At 33.9% G+C, this 24,194-nt stretch overlaps 1 protein-coding gene across 2 annotated transcripts in view; it reads left to right on the top strand.

The window, feature by feature from the left end:
* Nucleotides 1–24,194, top strand: part of LOC149775280 (transmembrane protein 134-like) — a 34,203-nt gene extending 10,009 nt beyond the window's left edge. Inside the window, exons 3-7 of one of the 2 annotated variants that reach the window (XM_089944057.1) lie at nt 3,941–4,033; nt 4,777–4,853; nt 9,457–9,501; nt 14,567–14,620; nt 16,950–24,194. In XM_089944057.1, coding sequence (XP_089800183.1) covers nt 3,941–4,033; nt 4,777–4,853; nt 9,457–9,501; nt 14,567–14,620; nt 16,950–17,029 — 349 coding nt within the window. In that variant the 3' untranslated portion in view covers nt 17,030–24,194. The remainder of the gene's footprint in view (nt 1–3,940; nt 4,034–4,776; nt 4,854–9,456; nt 9,502–14,566; nt 14,621–16,949) is intronic. The other variant, XM_089944058.1, reaches the window with a different exon arrangement.

Genomic DNA, 24,194 nt, shown 5'->3' with positions numbered 1-24,194 from the left:
ACAGAGCTATAACATTTGCAAACAATATTTGGATTACACCCTTGGGTCTTGTCTAAGTGGAAGTTTAATGCTGCCTCTGGCTCATGAATTGGAGACTGTTGAGATCCACACACTATAACCATTTACTGGTTTGAAGGACATAAGTAAACTAAATGAAGCATATGTTTTTCCCCTGGGTCATCACTTGGAAGTGTTAGAGAACCACACCTTGTAACCATAGATAGGTTTGAAAGACATGAACAGATTAAATCAGACTTACTACACACTAGTCCAGTGTCATACGCCTGGAATAGGAGACTTAACCCAAGGCTCATGACTTAGAAGGTATCATAATATATTCAATGCTAAGCGTTTATCTCTACATCTTTGGGCCCAATGTATTATTGTCGACATACATAGTTTTGAGATAAGTGTTGGTGTTTGTTTCTGGAAAAACGAAATTTCATATGCAAGTGAAATTGATCTGTAATGGTTGATCTTTTGTGCAATAAAATCCTTAATATACTAAGCACTGTATAAATATATGAAAAACCCATGAATTCGAATATTGGCCACATGTTAAAAAAATTAATGTACCTGTCACATCCTGCTAGAAAACACATATAAACATGTATATTAAAATAAAAATAGTAGTCTTCCTTTGATCTATATCCCATTGTCAGCCAGTATGTGGCAATAAACATTTCACTGTGATATTCATTGTCACCAGTAGTACATGGCTGTATAGTTGTTACTTACTTGATACAGTACTTAAAGTGGCCTAGGTTCTTGCCTGCCTGAGGCAGCAAACATAATCATCTTATTGAGGCTACCAAGGGGCTGAGACTATTCATAGGGAAATGACAACCTGTCAACAAGTTATGAATTAATTCAGCACAAGTAGAACTTGTATATACACACTAAAATTACAGAAGAAGCAGCATAATATCATAACTAATTAAAAGTATCTTCAGCATAATCAATACATAAATTTAAATGAATTAAAATTAAATGTTTTAGCAAAACAGTGGGGATGGGAAATAATAAGAATAGTTTTGAATTTTATGCAAGCTTCTTTTGTTTTAACCCTGACATTTGTTCTCTTTGGATAAAATATAACTATTTTACTGAAGATTGTAGCCAGCTTGCTTTGATGAGGGGCACATGCAGTATTGAAGTATTCACAAAATGTCATTTTCAGAGGACCTGACAAAGGCCTATTTAATGTGACTGCAGTATCAGATAACAATATACAAGAATTGGCAGTTTGTCAGCATAAATGATAAGAAAACAAATGATTTGTTCAAGCTGGGACCTAGTGTTTCTGTTGACATATACATTTATTTTCTATCTCTACTTTAACATAAGCTTGTTACATTTTGTACTATCAACAGATTATGGGCCCAGGACTTTGCATTTTTGTCAACATTGGCAGCTTGTTGACATAAGTGATGTCAATATAAGTTAGTAGGACTGTACACTTCCTGGACAAGCAGATCCAAATGCCCATGTTTGATGTTGCATCAGTGTCCCTTGGGTTAGGTCATGCATGTAGGGACATAGTACATTTACATAATGTCACCTTTCATCTCATGATAACGGTGGCCTAGTGGTTAAAGCGTCCGCCTCGGATGCGGGAGGTCATGGGTTCGATCCAAAGACTTACACAAATAATGCTAACAGCAGCCTTGCTTGGCGCTCAGCATTAAGCGATTAGTGTTAGGACTGGTCAGCCTGGTGTCAGGATAATGTGACTGGGTGGGACATCATGCTACATGCCTGCGGCATGATGCCCCAGTGCTAGACATCACTATAAACTGCAACACTGCAGACATCATAGCGATATGACTGAAAGGTTTTTAAAGCTGTGTTAAAAATCCAAATCACACACACACACACATGCACCTCATGATAACCTACATAATAATGGCTACATAGCTGTATTTAAAAAACCTGGTGTATTTAATGTAATAATGTTGTTGACTGTATGATTATTTTGCCAAGGAGATTAACATTTGAATTCATTGTTATTTTTCAATATATTATTGATTTTTTATATATATTGATTAACTAACAGATTGATTCTTCAGTTGAGTTGGAAACTGATAAGAAGTTAGGGAGTATTTGATACAGTTTAACTCCGGACCCAAATAATGTTGTTTTTCAAAAAGGTTCTTGTCTTTGGAATATTTAGTCTTCATGTTGTTTGCATATAAGCATCCTCAGAACAAGTCAGCTACTCAAGGGTGTCACTGCAAAATATAACTCAAAGTATGTACTGAAATTTTTGCTTTCAGGCTCGCCAATTTTAATTGAAAATACTTAAGTAGTTTTCTAAAAACTTGACTCGATTTCTGGAGATAGCATAGGTCTTCCATTTTAAAATCAGATAGAAAGGTCTTGTTAACTAGATATTTAGCTGTTTAAATGCTGGGTGTAAGAACAAGACGAATATTAGTCAAGGTTGCCATATACTCTGTATGTAATGTTTTCAAGATTTTACAGGGTTAACATTTTTTGAAGATCCGTGTTTGTCTCTGAGCAACAAATTTTGAAAATCTGGTTGCCCAGCTGACTTCTCTTGTTGCCCAGTAAATTATTGCAGTGACTATTAAGATTGCCTATCAAAATTATTCAGCACCTTCTGTCACATATATATATATATATATATATATATATATATATATATATATATATATATATATATATATATATATATACAGCATTAGTCCTGTAAGTGGAATGTGTTAAACAAATACACACAGTTATTAATTACTTAAGATTAGCAAACAAACAATAAATGAACAAAATTAATTTTTAATGCTGTCTTGTTGTTCATCAGCTTTCATTTAGTTGGCCTCCCCTGACCACAAACTTACCTATATTGTATGTTTATCTGAGTTTATATAACAATGGCTTACACTATTACTAACCCAATACTATTAATTCTTTGTCTAAACTATCAGGTAACTCAAACCTTCCATGTGGGATTTTCATTCTTAACCCACAAGCTAATATCGTATGCAGACCGCTCCTGTAGCCTAGTGGTTAGAGCATCCACCTCTAATGCGGGAGTTTGTGGGTTCGATCCCTGGCTGAAACATACCAAAGACTTACAAAAATGGTACTAACAGCTGTCTCGCATGGCACTCAGCATTAAGAGGTTAGTGTTAGCACTGGTGGCCTGATAATGTGATTGGGTAGGACATCATGCCACATGTCTGTTGCATGATGCCCCAGTGCTAGACATCACTATAAACTGTCACACTGTAGATATCGTAGCGATATGACGGAAAAGTTGTTAAAGCAACGTTACAAATCCAAATCCATATCGTATGCAACAACAATTATGATTGGTTTGATCATTTAAACTTGCTATATTCCTTTTGCTAAATTTAGCAAATGGAAACAACTGTCACATGCTTAATTTCAGGAATAATGTCAAGCCAAAATATGTAAGACTTTGTTGCCATATGTTAGTGTATTTATAAAAGACAAACATTCATGAATCTTGTCTGTTTGAGGGTTTACCTTGAGCAATTGGAGTTTGGGTTGTGATTACTTCATCAGAAAATGAATAGCGACTCCTGGGGATTAGTGTGGCATCTTACTGATTGCAGTTGCTTGCAACTCAATTTTGCAATTATATGGAAATTTTGGAACTATATGGAAATATTTCGAGCATCCTGCTGTAGGTGGCAAGAGTGACAATTTGATGGTGAGATGTTTGTCTCTGAAAAACAAACCAAATTCCATTTTAATTTTTAGCATGATCATTTTTTTTATAAATTCTTTTATTTTCCTGGCCAGGCTTTCACATTAGGAATCATTGTTGCCTGGCATTAAATTTTAGTTATCCCAGTCTCCCAGGTAATTAATTTTTCTACCCCAAGTAATTATATTTCATGCAGTTATTGAAAGAAAAGAGTTATATTCATGTTTTGACAACTCTAATTTTCAGCCTCCTACTTCCAGCCACTAGCTCCAGATCTTTGAACAGAATCAATTCAGGGAACACCTATGTGTCATCCAAGTCTTTATCCAATTCAACAAGGTACATGTGTACCTTTTTCAGGATATCTTGTGCAAATTATTTCTTTTAATGTTTGGGTAACACACACACACACACATACACACACCATGATTGTAAAATTATAGAATTTAATGATAGAGGGTTAGGTGTCACAAGACATATCCTGATTTTTTTGTAAGTGTATCCAGCAGTCTTATATTGATAATCCAGACACATCCATTAATATGACTGATATTCCAAACCAATCCATTTGTATCACATTCCTAGTCAGACCCATCCAGCATTATATAACATTGATAATCCAGATATATCCACCAGTATAACATTGATAATCCAGACCAATCTAAAAGTAAAACACTGATAATCCAGACCCATCCAACAGTATTACATTGATATTACAGACCCATCTAACAGTATTACATTTATATTACAGACCCATCTAACAGTATTACATTGATATTACAGACCCATATGTAAGTGACATCATTGTAAAAAAATGTTACTGTTCTCAATCTTTCTCTTTTAGAATGATTCAAAAATCATTTTTGCCAGAATTTGATGCACATATTTCATGCTTATATATTTATTGGGGTAGCTTATACTGTTAATTTCATCTTCATTCATTCACCCACATGAATTATGTATACTTTATATTGCATTTATGTCATTTGGTGGGACATAAAACAAATTTTTGTATTGTTTAAATTTATACTAGATAACCATTTCTGTTGATATGTAATTTCTTTTGTATATTTTTCTGCTAGCTGGCTGAAGCACCCAAAGATCAGAGAAAACTGGAGAGTTGTCTGTGGAGCCTTTGCATTGACAATTATTGGATGTGGTAAAGCATTGAACTGTTTCTTTAACCTCAAAATCAATGAGATAAATGTTTGATATGCTTTATAGCAGTTGTAATAGATCAGAAAGGCTTGTAGTAACAGGCTATTGATGTTCAGATTTGCAGATGTAATTAATGATCTTGCAATCAATTATCATCTAAAATTATTTTAAATGAATGCAGCGGTTGACAAATTTGACATCGGTCAGCTTGACTGGAGAATTAAATTGTCCTTTGAAGGAATCTGAGCTTGCCCCATAATGTGACATAAAAAATATCAAAACTAAATTAAAAATGAAAAGGATGGTAAAATAAAAAAATAGGATGTTTTAAGGAAAATGTGTTGTATTTATTTTACAAATATCATTCTGTTTTTCTTTTTATCATTGTTTGCGCCTTACAACCAAATGTTGAAAATCAGAGTTATTAAAAACAATATATGTAAATAGTACATGTATATATGTAGAAAAGTTTTAAAAGAGCAGGGTTAGAATGCAGATGTAGTTAGAAAACATTTATAAGGTAGGAGGTACATATAGGTTTGGAAATGGTTAGAGCTGAGAGGGAGAGGTAGAAAGGGGGAGGGGTGTTTAGGTGAAAGAGCTTATGCTGAAAAATTAAACACCTAAGGATAGAACAGTGTTGACTTAATTTGACTTATGTGTTAATGAATTATAAATTTGTTATTAATTCATCATGCAGTGTTAAGTATCCATCCAGTAAGGAAACAAGCTAAAACCAAGACCCTCAATGAAATATTCCATTATCAGTTATTTCCCTTCTAGCTTTTATTCTGAGAAATGTTGGGTCCAATCATACGTCTGCTTGCACTTCCATGTCACATGCATCTGAAGAATACCTCCCTTTGGCACCGATAGGTGTTGCTAGTTTTAGCTGAGCAAGATACAGTAGCTTTAGTCACTGATGATGTGATTTTGCATCTGACTGGCTGAGCTTGTTAGCCATATTTTTGTTCCAATTTTGATCAAACTTATTGAAATTTGCATCTTGTATGGGTTCATTAAAGAGCAAGATACAAGTATACTAATGAGGCAGTCTTGCATTTGATTGGCTCACCTTGTTGCCACTTTAGAGGACATATTCTGGTCTCCTTTTGATCCATCTGAATAGTCCATAATGACCACCAAAGTACTTCTTATGATGTTTAGTTGGCTGTAAATGCAAAATGTGAAACCCAGGCATCCAATATGGCCATTTGGAAGAAAAAAAATTTTGGCCACTACTACACGAGAACGGATGGTCATACTGGCATGTCATTTTCACTAAAAGACCTTCTGTGATGTCTGGTTGGTCTGAAATGAAAATGGTACTGAGCTGACACATCTTTAAAATCTTGTTATTTGCAACTTGTCCTAAATGGAAAGTCATATTACATGTAGTAACACCAGAAAACTAATTATGGTATTTTGTTGACACTGAATGAAAACTGCCAATTTGACCTCAAGTATGTCTGCCACAATGAAGATATTGAAAATCTGGTCACTTAATTCTCCTGAAAGAATGGTCATTATCATGAGACATTCAGGAAAAGTCTTCTGAAGGTGTTGTGTTTATCTTAAATGAAAATGATGCTGATCTTCCATCCAGTATGGCTGCCACTGTGGCTAATTTGATAATCTTATTAGTCAAGAATATCAAAGATGGTTTCAGCAATCAGCAGTTAAAAATAAGAAATGGTCTTAGGTTGAATTACTGGGAAAAAAATTTGATAAGTAAATCATCAGCATCCTCAAGAGACTCCTCTTAATTGAGTAACCATCTTAACTTAGATTTTGCTAAGAATATATATGCTTATCACTGTCCCTTATGTAAAGTTCCATATACGGGAGGAGCTTGTATTGGCATTTTTTCAGTTGTTACTAAAAGCCACAGTTCCAATTTGGAAATGAGTTAAAATAAACTTTAGGTTTTAGTATTTTCAATGTGTACAGGTGGTATAAGAGATTGTATCCATAATTAAAATAACACCATTATAAGATATAATGGTTGGTATAAGAAATCATTCATATATATATATATATATATATATATATATATATATATATATATATATATATATATATATATACACACACACACAGAGGTCTCAGAAACACTTAATTACACCTATTTGGGTGCCAATTTTTGATCTGGGAAGCAGAAAATCACTGAGGCAGGAGTCCTCCTTATGCATGCAATAGGTGTGCGGCAAAATTCAAAGACTCACCAGTCCTGCTTCAGCCACCTGCTTTGTGGGAAAATGTGTTGATCATTTAGCTGTGCTGATATTTACAATGACAGAATTCAGTGACTGAAAGACCCCTTGATGAACATACATGTTGCCATTATAAGAGTACATCAAAAAGAACATGATGCAATAGCTGGGCGGCAAGTTCAAAGGCTTCGACTTGCGGCCAGGTGGGAAAATGTACTGATATTTACAGTGATTGAATTCAGAGGAAGAAATACCCAGAGATGTACATGTGGTCATTTATAAAAGTACATCAAAAAAACAACTTTATCTCTCATTATTGTGTTCATTTCCGAATGTATCGGAATAAGTAGTGCATGTGACCTCAGAATCAAGACATGTTGAGACTTAGACAAAATGCCATTCATAAATTTGGATAAGTATTTTTGGGTCAAACGGCAAACTTGCAAAGATTGCAACAAGATTCAGAAGAGTGCTAAAGTTGCTAGAATTGATAGTTCGGATGGGACAGTAGCTAAGTGTAAGAAAGTGTGTGATGCCTAGCTTAGTGTTTGGAATAAGTCCTTACTTGAATTGACAAAATTCAGTCTCACTCTGATGGATGAACAAGAGCTATTTAAGAGGTATATTGACCATACTTTTTTTAAATGCCCCTCGCCTTAGCCCAGTTAGTTCTAGTGTTGTAGCAAAATGTATTCATCAGGACATCATTAGCTAGGCCTAGTTTTGATATTTACGTTGACAAACAAACTCTTGCCCATTCACGAGCATATGTTTTAATAGCTGATTGACCATTAACCTTTTTCCGAGTAGGGTAGCAAATATCAATTTCCTGCATCACATCCTTTGATGATAAAACATACAAACATGTGTTTTAAGATCAGAATCGGTGATCTGGATATATGTTAACTGCCTCTTGTACACTATTTTGTCATAAACTTAGTTTGAAACTCTAATTGAACCAGTAGTCCAGATGGGAAATAATGGCGCCCTTTGCTAAGTCTGTGATGTACCAGTTTATTAGATTGTCTGTTTTCGTAAATCATCGGGCAGATATATTCAGAAAAATATACAAATCATTGAAAGCAAAGCCTAGGTATTATTTTATTAAAGATTTAACTTTAAAATGCAACTTATGTAGGTCAGAAACATATGGAACAATGCTATGTTGTGGAATTTGCGAGATGCACTTTAAGGTCTAAGCTGTTTTCTGACTTAACATGTATTTGCGAAAATATGGGGGAAAACAGCAAATCAATACTTTTTAACTATTGCCTAAAATTACTACAAGTACATAGACAAATAAACCATAAATTTGCAATCCTGTCAATGGACTGTTGTAATGAAGCTATATTAAAGTGAGTGATTACATTACGGAAACCTCTCCATCTAAAAATAGATGTACTCACGTCTGTGTTGATTCTGAGGAAAGAAGAGACTGCAACTTTTGATTGTGGGACTCCTATTTTTACCAAAATGGGAGTCCTGGACACCTAGTTTTAAAATCATAGCGAGACCTCTGTATATATATGGTATATATAATTATATTTTGGGGTATGAATTAATACCATGAATTAGAGTGCAGAAATGGTAGCCCAATGTCTATTTGCCATCCTAATTAAAAATGGTTCAACTTGCAAGCCAGTATTTCTGACACAGTGGCCAGTTTAAAAATCTTCCTGATGTATATAGTTGGTGCTGATCTGATGTCCAAATTGGCCATCATAGCAGCCATCTTGAAAAATTTACTGCTGTTGCTCCTGATTGTAGTCATATCATCATGAAACTTTTCATCAGGAGGCTTCTTATGATGTCCAGTTGGTCATGATAAAAAAAATTCTGATGTGACATATACTGTGACCACTTTAGCAATTTTGTTATTGCTCTTCCTCTGAATGGAAAGTTGTATCACCAGTCTACTTATGATATCTAGTCTCATGAAGCGGCTCTTGTTTTTTCATGTATAATTTTCAAACAGTCTGTAGTTCTACCAAGCCAAGACTTTTCAAATTCATCACTTTATGAATAGGTTATGTAGTGGATTTATTGGCAGTCAGATGTTAGTGCAAATCTAAACATGGTAGTCACTTTTCAACTGCCAGGAACAGCCTCAAAATCAAAAGTTTGTTATGGGTTTTTAATTTTTTCATTTGCATATATTTCCATTTCAATTCATTTGGTGACACACTTGCATGCCGATTGTGACCTAAGGTCAGGGTCATAGTCATAGACAATGTGCAGTAAAGTTTTGGTTAAATTTGTTGAGCATATTTCGTAACCCCTTGATGGATTTTCTTCATACTTTTTATAAATCAGTAGTGTACATCCAGGGCTTGAATGACTAGTTTTTTATCCTATAAGTTAAGAAATAATTTAAAAAGCATTTTCTTTCAGCATTGTTTCTGACTGGTGTGGGGATTGTAATCTCACCTCAGAGAGGTAAGCTTTTCATTTTTTTTCGCTCACCTTTCTATGATACCAGTTTAGGTTATTGTATACGTATGCATCTGTTATGCATTATTCGTCCGTCAACAACTGTTTTTCTAAACTTCTCAAAATTCTCTGGAGCAATTTGTACAAGTAATGACAATTCGCTATCAATTATGACCATCATTATTAAAAATTATAAACATTTATACAGCTACTTTTCAAAAACTGCTAAACAGAATTTGATCAAATTTGTTGTTGCAGGAAAACCATTTAGATCAAAAACTGAAGAAGTCAATTGTTGTCCATCAACAATTGCCATTTTCACCTTCTCAGACTCCACCAGCTACTCCAGGTGGTCAAAAGTGCTGATTTTTACCAATCACCATCTCATCTCTTTTCACATGGGTTTGAGTCTGTTTGAGTCAATGTGGTTATGTCAGAAAGCTTTCCAGTAGCTTCCCATAGGTCGATGTTTCCTTCCAATGTTTTCTCGGTTTCTTTCTCCACCAATTATACTGACCATCATCCAGCACTGAAATATAGCGTTAAACCAAAAACAACAACAAATGCCGTCATTCCATTATTAGCTAAACTTTTGGAACATGGTGACTAATTAGAATGTGATATGGCTTGAGTAAAGATCTGTTCCAGATCAGTGATACCTCTTCTTTGGGTAGTTGTTTTTTTATAGAAACACCCAAATTAGTGTCAGAAAATACACATGACTGTTACAGTGAGCTTAAATTGCTTAGAGTTGGTGGGATTATTATTCATAATTGACTGTGTCGTGTAGGTTATCAGAGCTTTAGTGAACATTAACATCGGACATGAATAACTAGTCAAGCTAATTACAAGGTCTGTAGGGGACCTTGAAAAGCCTTGAAAAATGAATTTGTCCCTCAGGGCCATGAAAACACCTTGAAAATCAAAATATTTTCTGGGTACCTTGAAAAGCCTTGATTTTCTTGAAACCGAAAGGACTTAGTAAATAGTTTTCATTTTGCAGATTTATAAAGAAAATGGAAAGGAAAAAACAAATAAAAAACAAAAATGATCTCTCACTAAGTTTGTGCCGGAACAGAAATTCCCACAACTGGCCATAGCACAGTCATACATTTTGATCTTCTGATTGTATGAAGCCTGGATATAGCCACGGTTTTAATTTGAATCATTTGTACGCTTTGAAATGGCTGGCTGCCAGTTCCAACTTCATTGGCTGGGTGAAGAAAAATATAAAGTTCGGATTATGAGATCTTTCTCAGAGAGCTTTACAAACTATGATAGAAGGATATTGATTTGCATTTAGTGGGTGTGTGCTCTACGGTCACATACAGCTGGAAAAACCCCACCAAGCTGTCATAATGGCGGCTAATATAGCAAAACAAGAATCCTTCAGCATGAAATTGTTTTTGACAAACGAAGTATGTCTTTGAAAACAAAGATTAAAGTTTTAAATAGAAATTGTATATAGTCTTAATTATGAAATTAGTTAGTCCAGTTCTGTTTTTGGATTGAGTGGAAATAAGACAGTCAATAATTGCAATGAACACAATAAATCTAAAAATATAGAATACAGCTAAGCTGAAAAATATTAATGTATCTAATATGAAATAGTTTAAAATATCCATACAGTTTTTAAATAAGTGATAATATAGAGAGAAAAAATCTTTGTTACTTTTTTTGTTTTATGGGGGTGGGTGAAGAAGAAAGGCTGGTTCTGAAAAAGACATTATTCTGATGCCCAGATGTAGGATATTAATGGGAATGATATCAATGATCATACTATTGATTCCTGTTTTGGGGTTTTTATAAAAATAAATTTGCAAGAAATGTTCCTCATATGAAGTAATAGTAAGTGTTAACTTGTACATGTATTTACATACAGTTTCATTGATGTATCCTTTAAAATTAATGTAAGAATGCAACTTGAAAAACATGATTTTGAACCTTGAAAAAACCTTGAACATTTTGAAAGAAATATGCTACTGACTCTATTATTATAAACCGTAGCTGTCACAATCTAATTTATTGACTAGGCTTTGGCCATGTTATGCTTGCTTGTCTGAAATTACAATTTAGTAGTCATGGGCTACAGGGCAATAGATTTGTTGTGCCTTGGAGTTCCTGCCCAAAGCTACTGACTATTAGACCTTTCAGATTAATACAAAAGCTGCCCACCTGCCATCAAATATGACCACTGTTGGAAAAAAAACTTGTAACGATTTCTTTTCAAAGGGCAATCAACAGAATTTGACAAGAAAACATATGGGCATAGAGGACAACTTTGAAGCAAGTTTGTAGAACAGGTGCAATTCAAATATGGCTGCCATTGCTAAAAATAAAAAAAAATTGAACAACTTAACTGAATTTGCTCATAATTAACAGAAAGCTTCATGACAGGAAGTCCTTTCAGAATTATACATCTGCCATCAGGTATGGCAACAGATGTTAAAAATTGAAAAAACCCTTTAAACAACTTATTTTCCAAAATTGTTGACACAACTTAAAAGAAAGCTTCCTTGCATGAAGTCTTTTCAGATTTGTACAAATAATGCCACTCCACCATCAAAATTAGCAGCTGTTATTAAGAAGTATAAAAAAAAAACATTTAAATGACTTCTTCAAAAATGCTGAATAGAATTTGACCAGACTTGAAAGAAAGCATCCTGGCACAATTAAGGCTGTTACTGTGACTGAAATGCAGAATTTAACAAAACTTGACGGAAAGCATCTTGGTGTCGTTAAAGTTTATACAACTTAATCTGTTCTGCCATTACTAAAAATATAAATATCTTTAAATGGCTTCCTCAAAAAGTTGCTCAAAGAGAATTTGACCAAAATTGACAGAAAACATCATGGCTAAATCATTTGCCTTTTCAGAACACTGCTATCTAATGTCTGTCTGCTTGGGTTTGAGTAGCTTCCCATGGGCCTATCAGGTGCTGAAAAATGGCATTAAACCTGAAACAACAACTGTATTCAAATATGGTCGATCTTGGTAAAAATTGATCGCATTTAAATTTACTTTTTTTTAAAAAAAATTGGTTTGTAATGAATAATTTAACTGAAAGCATTCTGGTAATAAGGGCTTTCATATTTATACATTTATGCCAGTTTGCCTTCAGATATTGCCACGGTTACTAAATATGGAAAATTTATTGACTACTTCCAATCCTTTGTAAGAATTTGAATAAATTTGGCCGAGAGCCGTCTGACATGAAGGGATTTTAAGTTTGTATAAGTGACACCAATGAGACATCAAATGAGCTTGAAGTTACTAAAATAGAACAGCTGGTTTTTTTTCTAGAAATAAAATAACAGCTGGTTTTTTTTCTTCTAAAGATACTGCTTGGCAGACCAATGAAATTTGACAGAAAGTGTCCTGTCTTGAACACCTTTCAGATTTAAACTAGTGATGATGTGTTCTGCCAAAAGAAATATACCTGTTATTAAAAGTCAACATACATTTAAACAACTTTAGCTTAAAAACATTGAATCTGACCAGTTTGACACAAGAAATCAGTGCATGGTGCCTTTCATTATTGGTCATGCTGTTTGATGTGCCATCATGTATGAATGGAGAAGCTAGAGAAACTTTGAAACAGTTGTTTTCATAACATATTCAGTCAACAACATTGGAAGAAATTCCAACAAAAACATCCAGCTTGGTTTAATGGGAAGGTTTCAGTTGAAATATCTTGGACAATTCCCTTTGCATTTGTCAGAATGATGAACAGTCTCAGTCCCACTTGGGCATATTGTTGAATTACCCCAGCACTTGATGGTGACTATCAATCCTGTTTTGTCAAAGACGTGATCCACATTTGGCCATTCTTATATTTGTACATCCAGCCATTCACTTTGTTTGCATTATAACTAAAATATTTACATGTCTAGAACTCTATTTACAAATTTAATATAGAAAAGTGTAATTAATCAGTTTATATTTCCAAGTTTGTGTTGAGCTTGCCTGTGACTAATTGGAGTAAACAGACTTACAGATTTGCCCAAGAGAATCATAAGTTAATCTTTAAAACCATTTTTGAAGTCATTTATTTGAAGGTAGTCCACTTTCATCAATGCTTATTTGAAACTCAAAATGACAAGATTACATTATGACATCATTGATATGATGTAACATTTTGATTAGTTGTGTCATAGTGCTATGAACTCTGGTTACATAGCGGATTTAAAATGATATGGTTGCAACTTCTGTCTCATATTAAAGAAAAATTGGTGTATAATTTTTATAAGTGCAATAACAGTCCCGTGACAGAAAATGAAGAAGTCCTCCATAAACACACAATATTCAGGGGCTTGCTCATTCAGATTAATTCTAAATACTTTATCATTGACAGTGACCATCCATAGTTACATAATGTTCAAGGGCTTGTTTATTCAGATTTATTCTAAATAGTTAAAGTGCACAAAATATGCATTATTTTGGTCTCTTTGAATTATAACATATATTCACTTAATAAACAAGCCCAACTGAAAACTGCATAGACCCAGATTTGCCCTCGCATAATATGCCAGCAGATTGGGGTATATGCAGTTTGTTAGGAGTAATCAGTACAACAAACAATGTAGACCTTGATCTGCTGGCAGATATGTGCTAGCAGATCACGATCATTGTTGTATGCAATTGGACTTAATTTATGAGCATGAATATATGGTAAACCTACATTTTTTCATGATTTACAATGGCTAAAACCCTCTTTTATGATTGTGTTTAGAAAAAACGAATTCAGAATAATATAAAACAGTGGGAAGAATTTTGTACTATAAACTGAGCACTATCATTGGAAAACAGAATCTTGTACCAATAATCATTGGCATGTAAATTATTGATATAGATTATAATCGTTTATAGAATTTTGACAAGAGGAATTGCTGTGTTTCTGATGTATAATACTTTGAACATACTCAAAACTAAAGATAAGCTTTAAATACATGGCATACTAATATAGGTTGTTTTCATTGTTGGAAAACTTTGCTGTTTTACACATTTCTGGCATTAACCTGGTATTGATTAATGTAAATTTTATAGGTAACTTAATCTTTTTATTTCCAGGTATGCATTCCCTTGTCTTCTTCATCGGAGGCTTGCTGTTGTTAATTCCAGGAGGTAAATGCATCTAGCATGACATCTCTAAGAAATGCCTCCACTAAATATTTCTTGTTTCACGTGCAGATATTCATCTTCAAAAGTTAGCATGTAACTCTCGTTTTACAAGCCAATCATTAAATTGAGTTTAATGAATTATGCAGTGAGCAGCCAGTCCGTTTTTGAAGGTGCAGTGCAGAATGTAAAGTACAAAACGAATTGACCATATATCACTCATGCTGGTTGAACACGCTGTTGACTGTAGTTCGGTTGACAATACCTTTCAGATCTCCCATCTGTATATCTTTTCACCAAGTGTAACTTACATTCAGCTCCACTTCAAAAGTGGATTCTACCTGACCATTTTATGGCTTATAGCTACATCCCCAAAAGAATTACCACAGGTGGCAACATCATGGGTTATAAATCAATTAAGACAACTGCCCAACAACTCAGTATAGCTCAGGTCTGATTCTGTACAAGGCAACAAATGTTGAGGCAATATCATATAATGTGTATAGGGGCCGAGAACATGCAGTGGGAAGAGTGGAGCAAACAGGGATCTGTAGGTGTAGCCATGCAGATTATCACTCTATAGAGAAGTGGCATTATTTACCAAATGATTACCATCTTGGTTTATTCAGCAGTTTAACAATTAACAGATTGGAATTGATTTGATACAGGCATATTTGCAACATAAACATACCTGCCAAGATCACAGCATATCACATGAAAAACAAAATTTCTCAGTTACCAAATTCATACCTGCCAAGTCATGATGTGTTACATGATAAACATGGTTTTCAACAACAAATCCCCTTTACATACTTGTGCTTGGAAGAACATATTTGTTTAAAGTGCATTCATAAAAATGCTGTTCAGACTGTTGAGCTAGAAATTGGGCACTCATTGAAAAATTAAATAGATTTAAGTGAATCACACTTAACAAAATAATAATTGAAACACAATGGCATTGATAGTCACAGTCATAAAATAGCTGGTTTGTTGTAACCATTTAGTTATTGTGTAAAACAAAAAAGTACAGCTTTATCTAAAATGTTTGGTTAGTAATTATAATTATCACTATTTTTCAATTAAATTAACATTCTTGCAAAATAAAGATGCTGTAAGATCCATTGAACTGTATTAATTAAAATGTTTTATTGTTAATTTTCATGGACTTGGACTGAATGCATTGACCCCTCCTATTCACCATAAAACTCTTCATGTGAAAGTATTTTTACCCCCCCTCAAAAAATAAACCCAATATTGTCCAGAAAGTTGGCATGTGGACATATTTCATGAACATAATTTATGTCACCTTGTCTTCTCTTATTCCTTCCATTTATCTTTGCAACAAATTGACTTTATTATTAAATATTTACAGTCATTCTCTTGTTGTACTTATTAATACTGATATTTATAAATCACACAATCAACCCTTGAATTAATTTTTGTGGTTGCTACACCTTTGAGACCTTTAGTCTGTCTGAACTAGTTGTGGATGCCTAAGCATCAAACATTTGGAAGTTTTCAGTGTAATAAAATCGTTAAACTATAATGCATAATGAAGAAATTTCATGGCTATGTTCTCAAGGCAAATTTTATCATTACCATGATATAAAGAAATTTCAATTTTGTATTTATTTGCCATTTAGGAACTGAATAAGCTGGCAAGTCAAGTTTTGTAATTTAGATAGCCAAAGTTTTTCCCTATTTCACACAGCTTTGATATTTTCCCAAGTACAGGAAAGAATGTCCTTTTCATACTTCCAATGTGCCAGAAATCTTTGGAACTTAGATGTGGAATTTCTTAAAAGTATATCTGATTTTAACAATTCTTTCATAATGGAAACTATTTGTTCTGAGCAATCTGCAATCCTATACAATTTTGTGAGATTTTGAAGCTTAGTGGTAGTCAAACATTCAAAAACAAAAAAATTGATGGTCAGTATTTAGGACTAAAGTGTGTGTGTTTGATTTGGATTTTTAACATAGCTTTAAAACAAATTCAACCATATTGCTAGTGTCTACAGTATGGCAGTTTATAGTGAAATGTCTGGCACTGGGGGATCCTGCTGCAGACTTGTAGCATGTCTCATCCAGTCACATTATCATGACACCAGTCCTAACACAAACCATTTACTGCAGAGCGCCTAGTGAGGCAGCTGCTAGTACAATTTTTCTAAGTTTTTGGTATGACTTGGCTGGGGTTCAGACCTGCGACCTCCCGCATCTGAGGCAGACGCTCTAACCACTAGGCCACTTGAGTGGTCAAAACCCTAAAGTATTCTCTGCTAACCTTTTAAGATGCCTGTTTGATCACCCTCCATTTTTTTTCCTTTTACAGCATACCACCTTGTCTACATCTTCCTGGCTGTGAAGAGATTTAATGGTTACAGTCTCTATAATCTTCCTGTTTTTAGATAGAGGCTGGCACAGTAAATCCACCAAGAAACATTTGTCATGCACTAAATTACACAGATTGCAAAATTATGGCACTGTATGAAATCTGTTGTACATTATTCCAATATGCCTGACGTTAGATAATGGCAGGCACAGTATGCATGGACAAGAAAATATTAGTCTGTAATATGGAAAAATGGCTGTTAGTAACTAAATAGTATGATGTATAATCTGTTATCCATTCACTCAAGTAGATCATATGAAGTGTGTTCCTAATTGTATATGTGGTTGATAAATGTATTTCTATAATGGGCATTGCAGGAGTCGTGTTAAATTCATGAAGAGTCAAGATGTAGGGAATTTTTACATTGAATTATTCCAGTTCAATTCATGATTTTACTACATTATTAACATTCTTTTCTTTCTTCGTTTATCACCTCCCAATGTTATGCACCTTAATCCAGCCATGGAGTTAAAAGTTTATGCCTTTTGAGAGATCTTTTTCTGTGATAATTTGTTTGATATGTAAAGGTGTTTAGTTAGTGCAGTGGTTAATTTTACGTCATTTTCAGTACCCATATATGTTTTACAACTTAGGCCAGTGAATTTAATTAATGACATTGATCTTTATTTACTTTCTGGTTTAGCGTAGGAAATATAGTAATTTAGTACTATAACACTACAGACCTGCCACCTCTTTTGATTTTCTTTGTAAGTCTACGATAATTACCCTCAAAATACGAACTTATGGCATCCTAGCAAAAACTATGGAAAAATGATCGTTGCCAAAAAATCTGGATAATTGGTTCATCCGTGTTTTGTTTGGATCTGGGTTTCATCTTAGAATTAGTCAAATTAGTCAGGGAACCAGACTAACTTTACAACAGCACCCCAGATGCTTTAAACTGTTGATTATAGAATTTTTAAAAATGGCATCCAGAAAGCGATGCATGTTTAGGTGGTGCTCTACAGTTTCGCATTTTGCATAGGGTTAGAATTTTAAAGAAAAAGAATTTCCCCACCTTTCCTTACTGGTAATACTGGCTATTTAAAAAAGACCTTGTATATCTTAGGTATAATTCAAAGAACCTTTAATTCCCTTTATTTTGGTGTATGATTGATGGGTGTAATATGGGTTATAGAGTATATAGCTTGGCCTTACTCCAGATGTGCACCTCCGCTTGGTCATTTTCACTTCCTGAACTTCAGAGGTAAATTGTATAAAAAGAACTCATAACTTTTTTACATTTTATATATTTGGTAATTTATTCATAGCACTTTCAGAAGCTGGTATTGTCTAGTCTGGCAAAATTCATTTTCCCTATTTTAATAGCTGCTATAGATAGTGTACTTTAGACTAATTCAGGCTGATTTTTTAGCACAAGGGAGCAGTCTTTTTAGTTAGCAGTGTGCTTAGATCATGAACAATTTCCAAAAGTACAATATCCAAAGAAATATCATCCGCATTACATTAATTTAGCATAGAGGTATGACAACATTCTCTCCATTGTGCATGTTTTAAGTGCAGACAACTTGACCTTACATACGTCGCTCTCTCAAAAGTACATAATAACTGGTGAGCACCCCCTTAAGATGAAAGGGAAAATAAGTTTCTAGAAAAGTGTAAATAATCAACACAAGAATAAAAGGAGTAATCAGATTCTTATGAATAAAAGCTGGAAAGGACACAATTATGTTTATTGGACATCACATGCCAATTTGAGTATGTCTTGTGGTGGGAGATATGATTGCTTTCGTCATGTGAAATGGAAAAGAATTTCCAAATATTTTGTCAAGTTGCGAGATAGCAACAAGCCATTGAGCTGCATAGGGTTTGGAACTAGATTTTGTGCAACTGTATTAGTGGTAAATAAAGTCTACCCGTACTTTAAAAAAATTTCAGTTGAACATAAACTTTTAAATACATTTTCCAGCTTTACAATGGCAATAGCAGTTATTGATATTTTGTTACACCTTACAGAAAACTGGTCAATCTTATGGAAAAAATCAACTGCTTTACTGGACAGACTCGTCAGGGTTGCCAGGTCTGTAACAAACCTCAGTGTTAAAAAATTTTGAAAAGAGAAACACTAATCTTGAACCACAGAATGCACATGTTTATAAAATATAATCATAAAACAGACACTTGGATAATCAATGATTTACACATTTTTTTTGGGTTGTGGAACTTTTTGTGTTTCCTTGATCTCATCGGAATAAGAGAGCAAAGGTTGTGACCTATTTTACTGGTTTAAATTCCTCATCTAATTGGTAAGTTAGGTTCACCTCTGCAAAGTAGTGGAAAGCTGTTGTATTTTGCCCAGTATTAGAGTTGACTTCCACATCTCATTACAAAAACTTCAACCCTGAACTAATGTACATATATAAAGTTTGCCCCTTACCCAGGGTGTAGGTGCTATTAAACCCAGACCAGACTGTTGCCTTGGACCTAGGAGGAAAGAATGGTTGAAATGCAGTATGGCTGCACCTATGTAAATACCTGCATATGTATAGATGTACTGTTATACCTGAAAAATGAAACTTGGTGAGGGAATGCATCTTGATAAATAAAAAAGTACTTTTTATTGGAAAAGAGGTCTCTCGGGTCCGTATTTTATGCTAAGTGACTTAATTGAAATTTTGTGTTTTAAGGTCATTTTTTGTGTTGTTAGAATCATGAAAATTGATAATTGGGTTCTTCATCTTTACAACCAAAGAAAGTAACTGTGATGTACATTTTATGCTTTACTAACATAGGTATTTATGGTTAACCTATAACCAAAGATGTTTTTTCATGCTATATACATTCTAGCCTACACAGAAGGACCTTTCTATCACAGATGGTAGTAGGAGTAAATAAGTTGTTAAACATTCCATATAAAATAAATATATATATATATATATATATATATATATATATATATATATATATATATATATATATATATATATATATATATATATATATGTAGTAGCTAATCAGGGTAATTACTGATGCATGATCTATGCTTCATATAGTGTTCAGACTGTTTGTCATCTTAGCTGTTTTGGATGGACAGTGATAATAACTTCTGAAAAAGATGTTAAGAACAATGAGTTTTTTTATTTAAAATAAAGCTAATTGATCTCTGGTTTTTATCAACTAATTATTGTACCTTTACTTTAATGTCATAGGAATGAATGTTCTTTTTTACTTGTTTTATGTCTTTTATACTCTGTCACAGTGACCAATATTTCACTGTCAGGATCACTTTTGTCAGAATTTATTTTTGATTACTAATTAACGTTTACAATGGCAAGTGGAGACTGAAAAGCTTTGCATTGGTCAGTTGTTGATTCCACTCCGGTTTCTGTATGGTTGTACAAATTATTCCATTATTTCTTTGCTATATGAATTACCTTCACATCAGTGGAGTTTTTATTTTCATAGTTTTTGTTGTTTTTGTGTGATGAAAAATATATATAAAAATACAGTTTGCCCCGTGTCTTTTGAATATTAATGCAGGTAGTTTTAGTTATTAAATCAATTGCATACTGTTTTCTTTGAGAGTTTGTTTGCATTGGTTTCTCTTTTTAATATTTTGAACATAAAGACATTCCAGTTACTCATATTTAATACCGGTACATTTATTTAGCCAGTTGGCAAATGAATAAATTTGTACTTTGTTTAGCTTTTACTTCTATCACTTAACTGAGGACATTTGTATTCAGTTTTAGCTCCTCTGACAAAAAGGACATATGACTTTATCGCATGGCATTGTGCATTCTTCTGTCCACATTTTCTGTTTTTCACTTTGGAAAACATTGGACCAGTTTAAATCAGATTTGGCATGAATGTTGTTCAGATTTATAATAGGAGTGGCTCCCCTAGCATTAATGCACCTTCCAAGTGAGATTATGGTATAGTTCATTGTCCACTGTGCATTGTGTTCTCAATTGCTGTTTGCAATTTTTTTTTATTTAAAAATGATCACTAAGAATAATTGTTACAAATTTTTTTTTAAATTTGTTCAGGTGATACTAATCCATGATCAGATATGGACACCAATTCTAAAAACTTTTGAAACTGCTGAACAGAATTTTGACCAAAGTGGTCAGAAAGCATTCTGGTAATGAGTTTTCAAATTTGTTCTGATCATACTGATCAAATATAGCCACTTGCTAAAAACTTGGAATAAAAAATTTGTTCTTCTCAAAAACTGCTTCACAGAATTTGACAAAATTTGATATAAAGCATCCTGGCATGAAGGTCTGTTTGTTTATGTGGTGTCAATCTGCCATCAAATACAGTCACTGGTACTAAAACTGGAAGAACCCACAAAGTTTTTTTTCTCCATAAAGAAGACACCCAGCAGAATTTGACAGAGTACTTTAGGTATGTGGGGTTTAATGCCACATTTCAGGACATGACAGGCTATATATATGGTGGCCAGTATATTTGATGGAGGAAAAAACGTGGAAGAACCACCCTATTCCCAAACTTTCATGCATGACTAGTTGGTAGTTGATAAGGCTTATCAGATGGTGTAATCAAACCTGAAACCTTCTCATCACGTGTCCAATGCTTTAACCACTAAATCACTGCAGCTCTTTTGGGTGATGTTCTCGATGGTGTCCAAATAATGATGCCAGAGGCAAGGCCTCAGGGGGATAAGGACAGACCCATGCTGAATGCACAGACTGACTCCTTTGGTAATGCCAAGTAAGCGAGCATATGTGCTCCATGGCTGGGGCTAAGAGCAGTTTCCAAGTTTATTAATTACAACACAGTTCCTGAAAATATCCAGAAGGCAATGCTAGTTTTCGAGTTTTCGTATTCAATATGTATTAATGAGCTGACATGACAGCTGCCAAGTAAGTGATATTAGGCCTACTTGGGGCTATTTTAATTTTCTTAAATCTAGCAAGTAAATTGTTTTGTATACACATCCAGTGTACTCCCAACCACATTCCTTGTTGCTTTTCTAATGTACCGTAATATTACACATATAAAATATACATGTTAATAGTCAGTGTTACCTATATGTATTAAATAACTAAAATGTACATGTGGAAATGCAGCATAGATAGTGAATTGTAGAACTGTGAATCTTAAACAGAAGTATGAAGTATTTAGAAATAAATTATGCAATATGAATCGTTTTCTGTTTAATTTCTGAATGAAAAACTAATTTTCTTCTTGTTTAAGACATGAATGTAAAAAGTTAATAATGGTTCAAATTATCTTTGTATAAATGAGTCCTATTAATTTTTACCATTTACAGGTTGTCGTATGTGTTAAGGAATATCTTAGTTGTTTTGACGTGTGGCCATTGTATCAAAATAATGTGTTCATCCAAGATATCAGACGGCATACATTAATCTATTTATACATTTTATAATCTTCTGATTTATAATTGCATCATTTCTTGAAAACTTACCAAAAATATACATGAATATTCCATGTTGGTTGTTTACTTGGCTTCTTTCATAAGTCTAATTATGACTCGATAAATATAGTGGGTGAGTTGGATGACCTCATTATGTACAATATTGGGAGACGTCAGAATGTCATAAATTTACAGGTAAATATTGTTCATTTTAAGTAGGAACCATGATGGCTTAGAGGTTTGCATGCTGGAATTGTGCTGAAAGAGTGCAGGTTTGAATCCTACCATCGGACCAGCCTGACTCGGTTACCATCGTGTGTCCTCGGGCATGGAACTTTACTTCAGATGCTTGGCACTAAATAACCTACTTGTGTTGCTGTGCTATAAATCAACCAACCAGTCCTGTGTTAAGTCTATGAAACAAGATTACAATACAAAATTAAGACTGTATTATGAAGTCCACATTTAAGCAGTCTGCATCCCCAACAGAATCTATCCTGGCTATGGTGTTGAATAAGGAAGTCTTGCAAGAGGACAAGATTTCTGACACAGGAACAAGACTTTGCCAAGTTCCGGCTCACAAGTTCAATCCCAAGGACATGAAATTTTCATTCTACTGTTATGTATATTTAATTGTTTGTCTGTTTTAAATTTTCTTTTATTATTGCAATGTAACATTGTTTACTGGACTTGACCTTGTCCAGAATCAAGTTCAGTTCTTTTTGACCTGATTGGCTTTTTTTAAAATTTTTTTATTTCATTGCTGTAAATAACTAATAATAGCTTCATGAAACATTGTAACTAGTTGCTGACCTTGTTCCAAAATATGTGACAGTTTTGGTAAACAACTTTTAATTTTATTTTTATATATCTTTCTCAGAGTAAGAATAATTAAGTTGAGTCACGATCATACCTGGACTATGTGATATTTTATCATGTTCCAATTGGTAACAAACTTCTATCTTTTCCAGAAGAATGAGCTTTTGCCCTCATCCGGGAATCTGTTTTGTGTCTTAGTCATATAACTGATGTTTCGATAAAGGATTGTCAGTTGGGCAAAAATCACTTGACATGTTAAGTTGTATTATGTTGTATGTAACCGCTCCGGTGGCCTAGTGGTTAGAGCGTCCGCCTCGGAAGCGGGAGGTCGTGGGTTCGAACCCCGGCCGAGTCACACCAAAGACTTACAAAAATGATACTAACAGCTGCCTCGCTAGATGCTCAGCATTAAGAGGTTAGTGTTAGGACTGGTCGGCCTGAGGTCAAAATAATGACTGGGTGGGACATCATACTACATGTCTGCAGCATGATGCCCCATGCTAGACATCATATAAACTGCCACACTGCAGACATCGTAGAAATATGACTAAAACATTGTTAAAGCTACGTTAAAAATCCTAATCACACACACATTATGTTGTATGTTAAGTTGTATTATGTTGTGACCAGTTTGGGCTGAATTTTATTTTTCTTCAAATTATTGAATTCAAGTGATTGTTTTCCCTGGAAATACTAAAGTGCTCTGATAATTCTTGGACATTTATTGAAATTTATACTGAAATTAAAACTGGAACAATATTTTCTGTGATTCAACAAGAGACTGTTGACACATCTAGGATATTACAGATTGTAGACGTCATTGCCTTCCATCTTGAATTTCATCAGGATTTGAACTGAATTCACTTAGAACTTTTTATTACTAGGACTTGTTTTTAATTCTTTGATTATAATTTGGATTTAATTTGCAATACTGTAAGTTCTTTTTTCTCATTTTTCACTTTGTGCTCACTGGAAATAAATTATTTGTTAAATTTTACAAA

This window comes from Sinohyriopsis cumingii, chromosome 19, assembly GCF_028554795.1.
Source record: "Sinohyriopsis cumingii isolate HCF-2022 chromosome 19, ASM2855479v2, whole genome shotgun sequence".
Taxonomy (NCBI): Eukaryota; Metazoa; Mollusca; class Bivalvia; order Unionida; family Unionidae; genus Sinohyriopsis; species Sinohyriopsis cumingii.
Note: the sequence above shows the minus strand (reverse complement) of the source record. Positions and strands in the feature narration are given on the sequence as shown.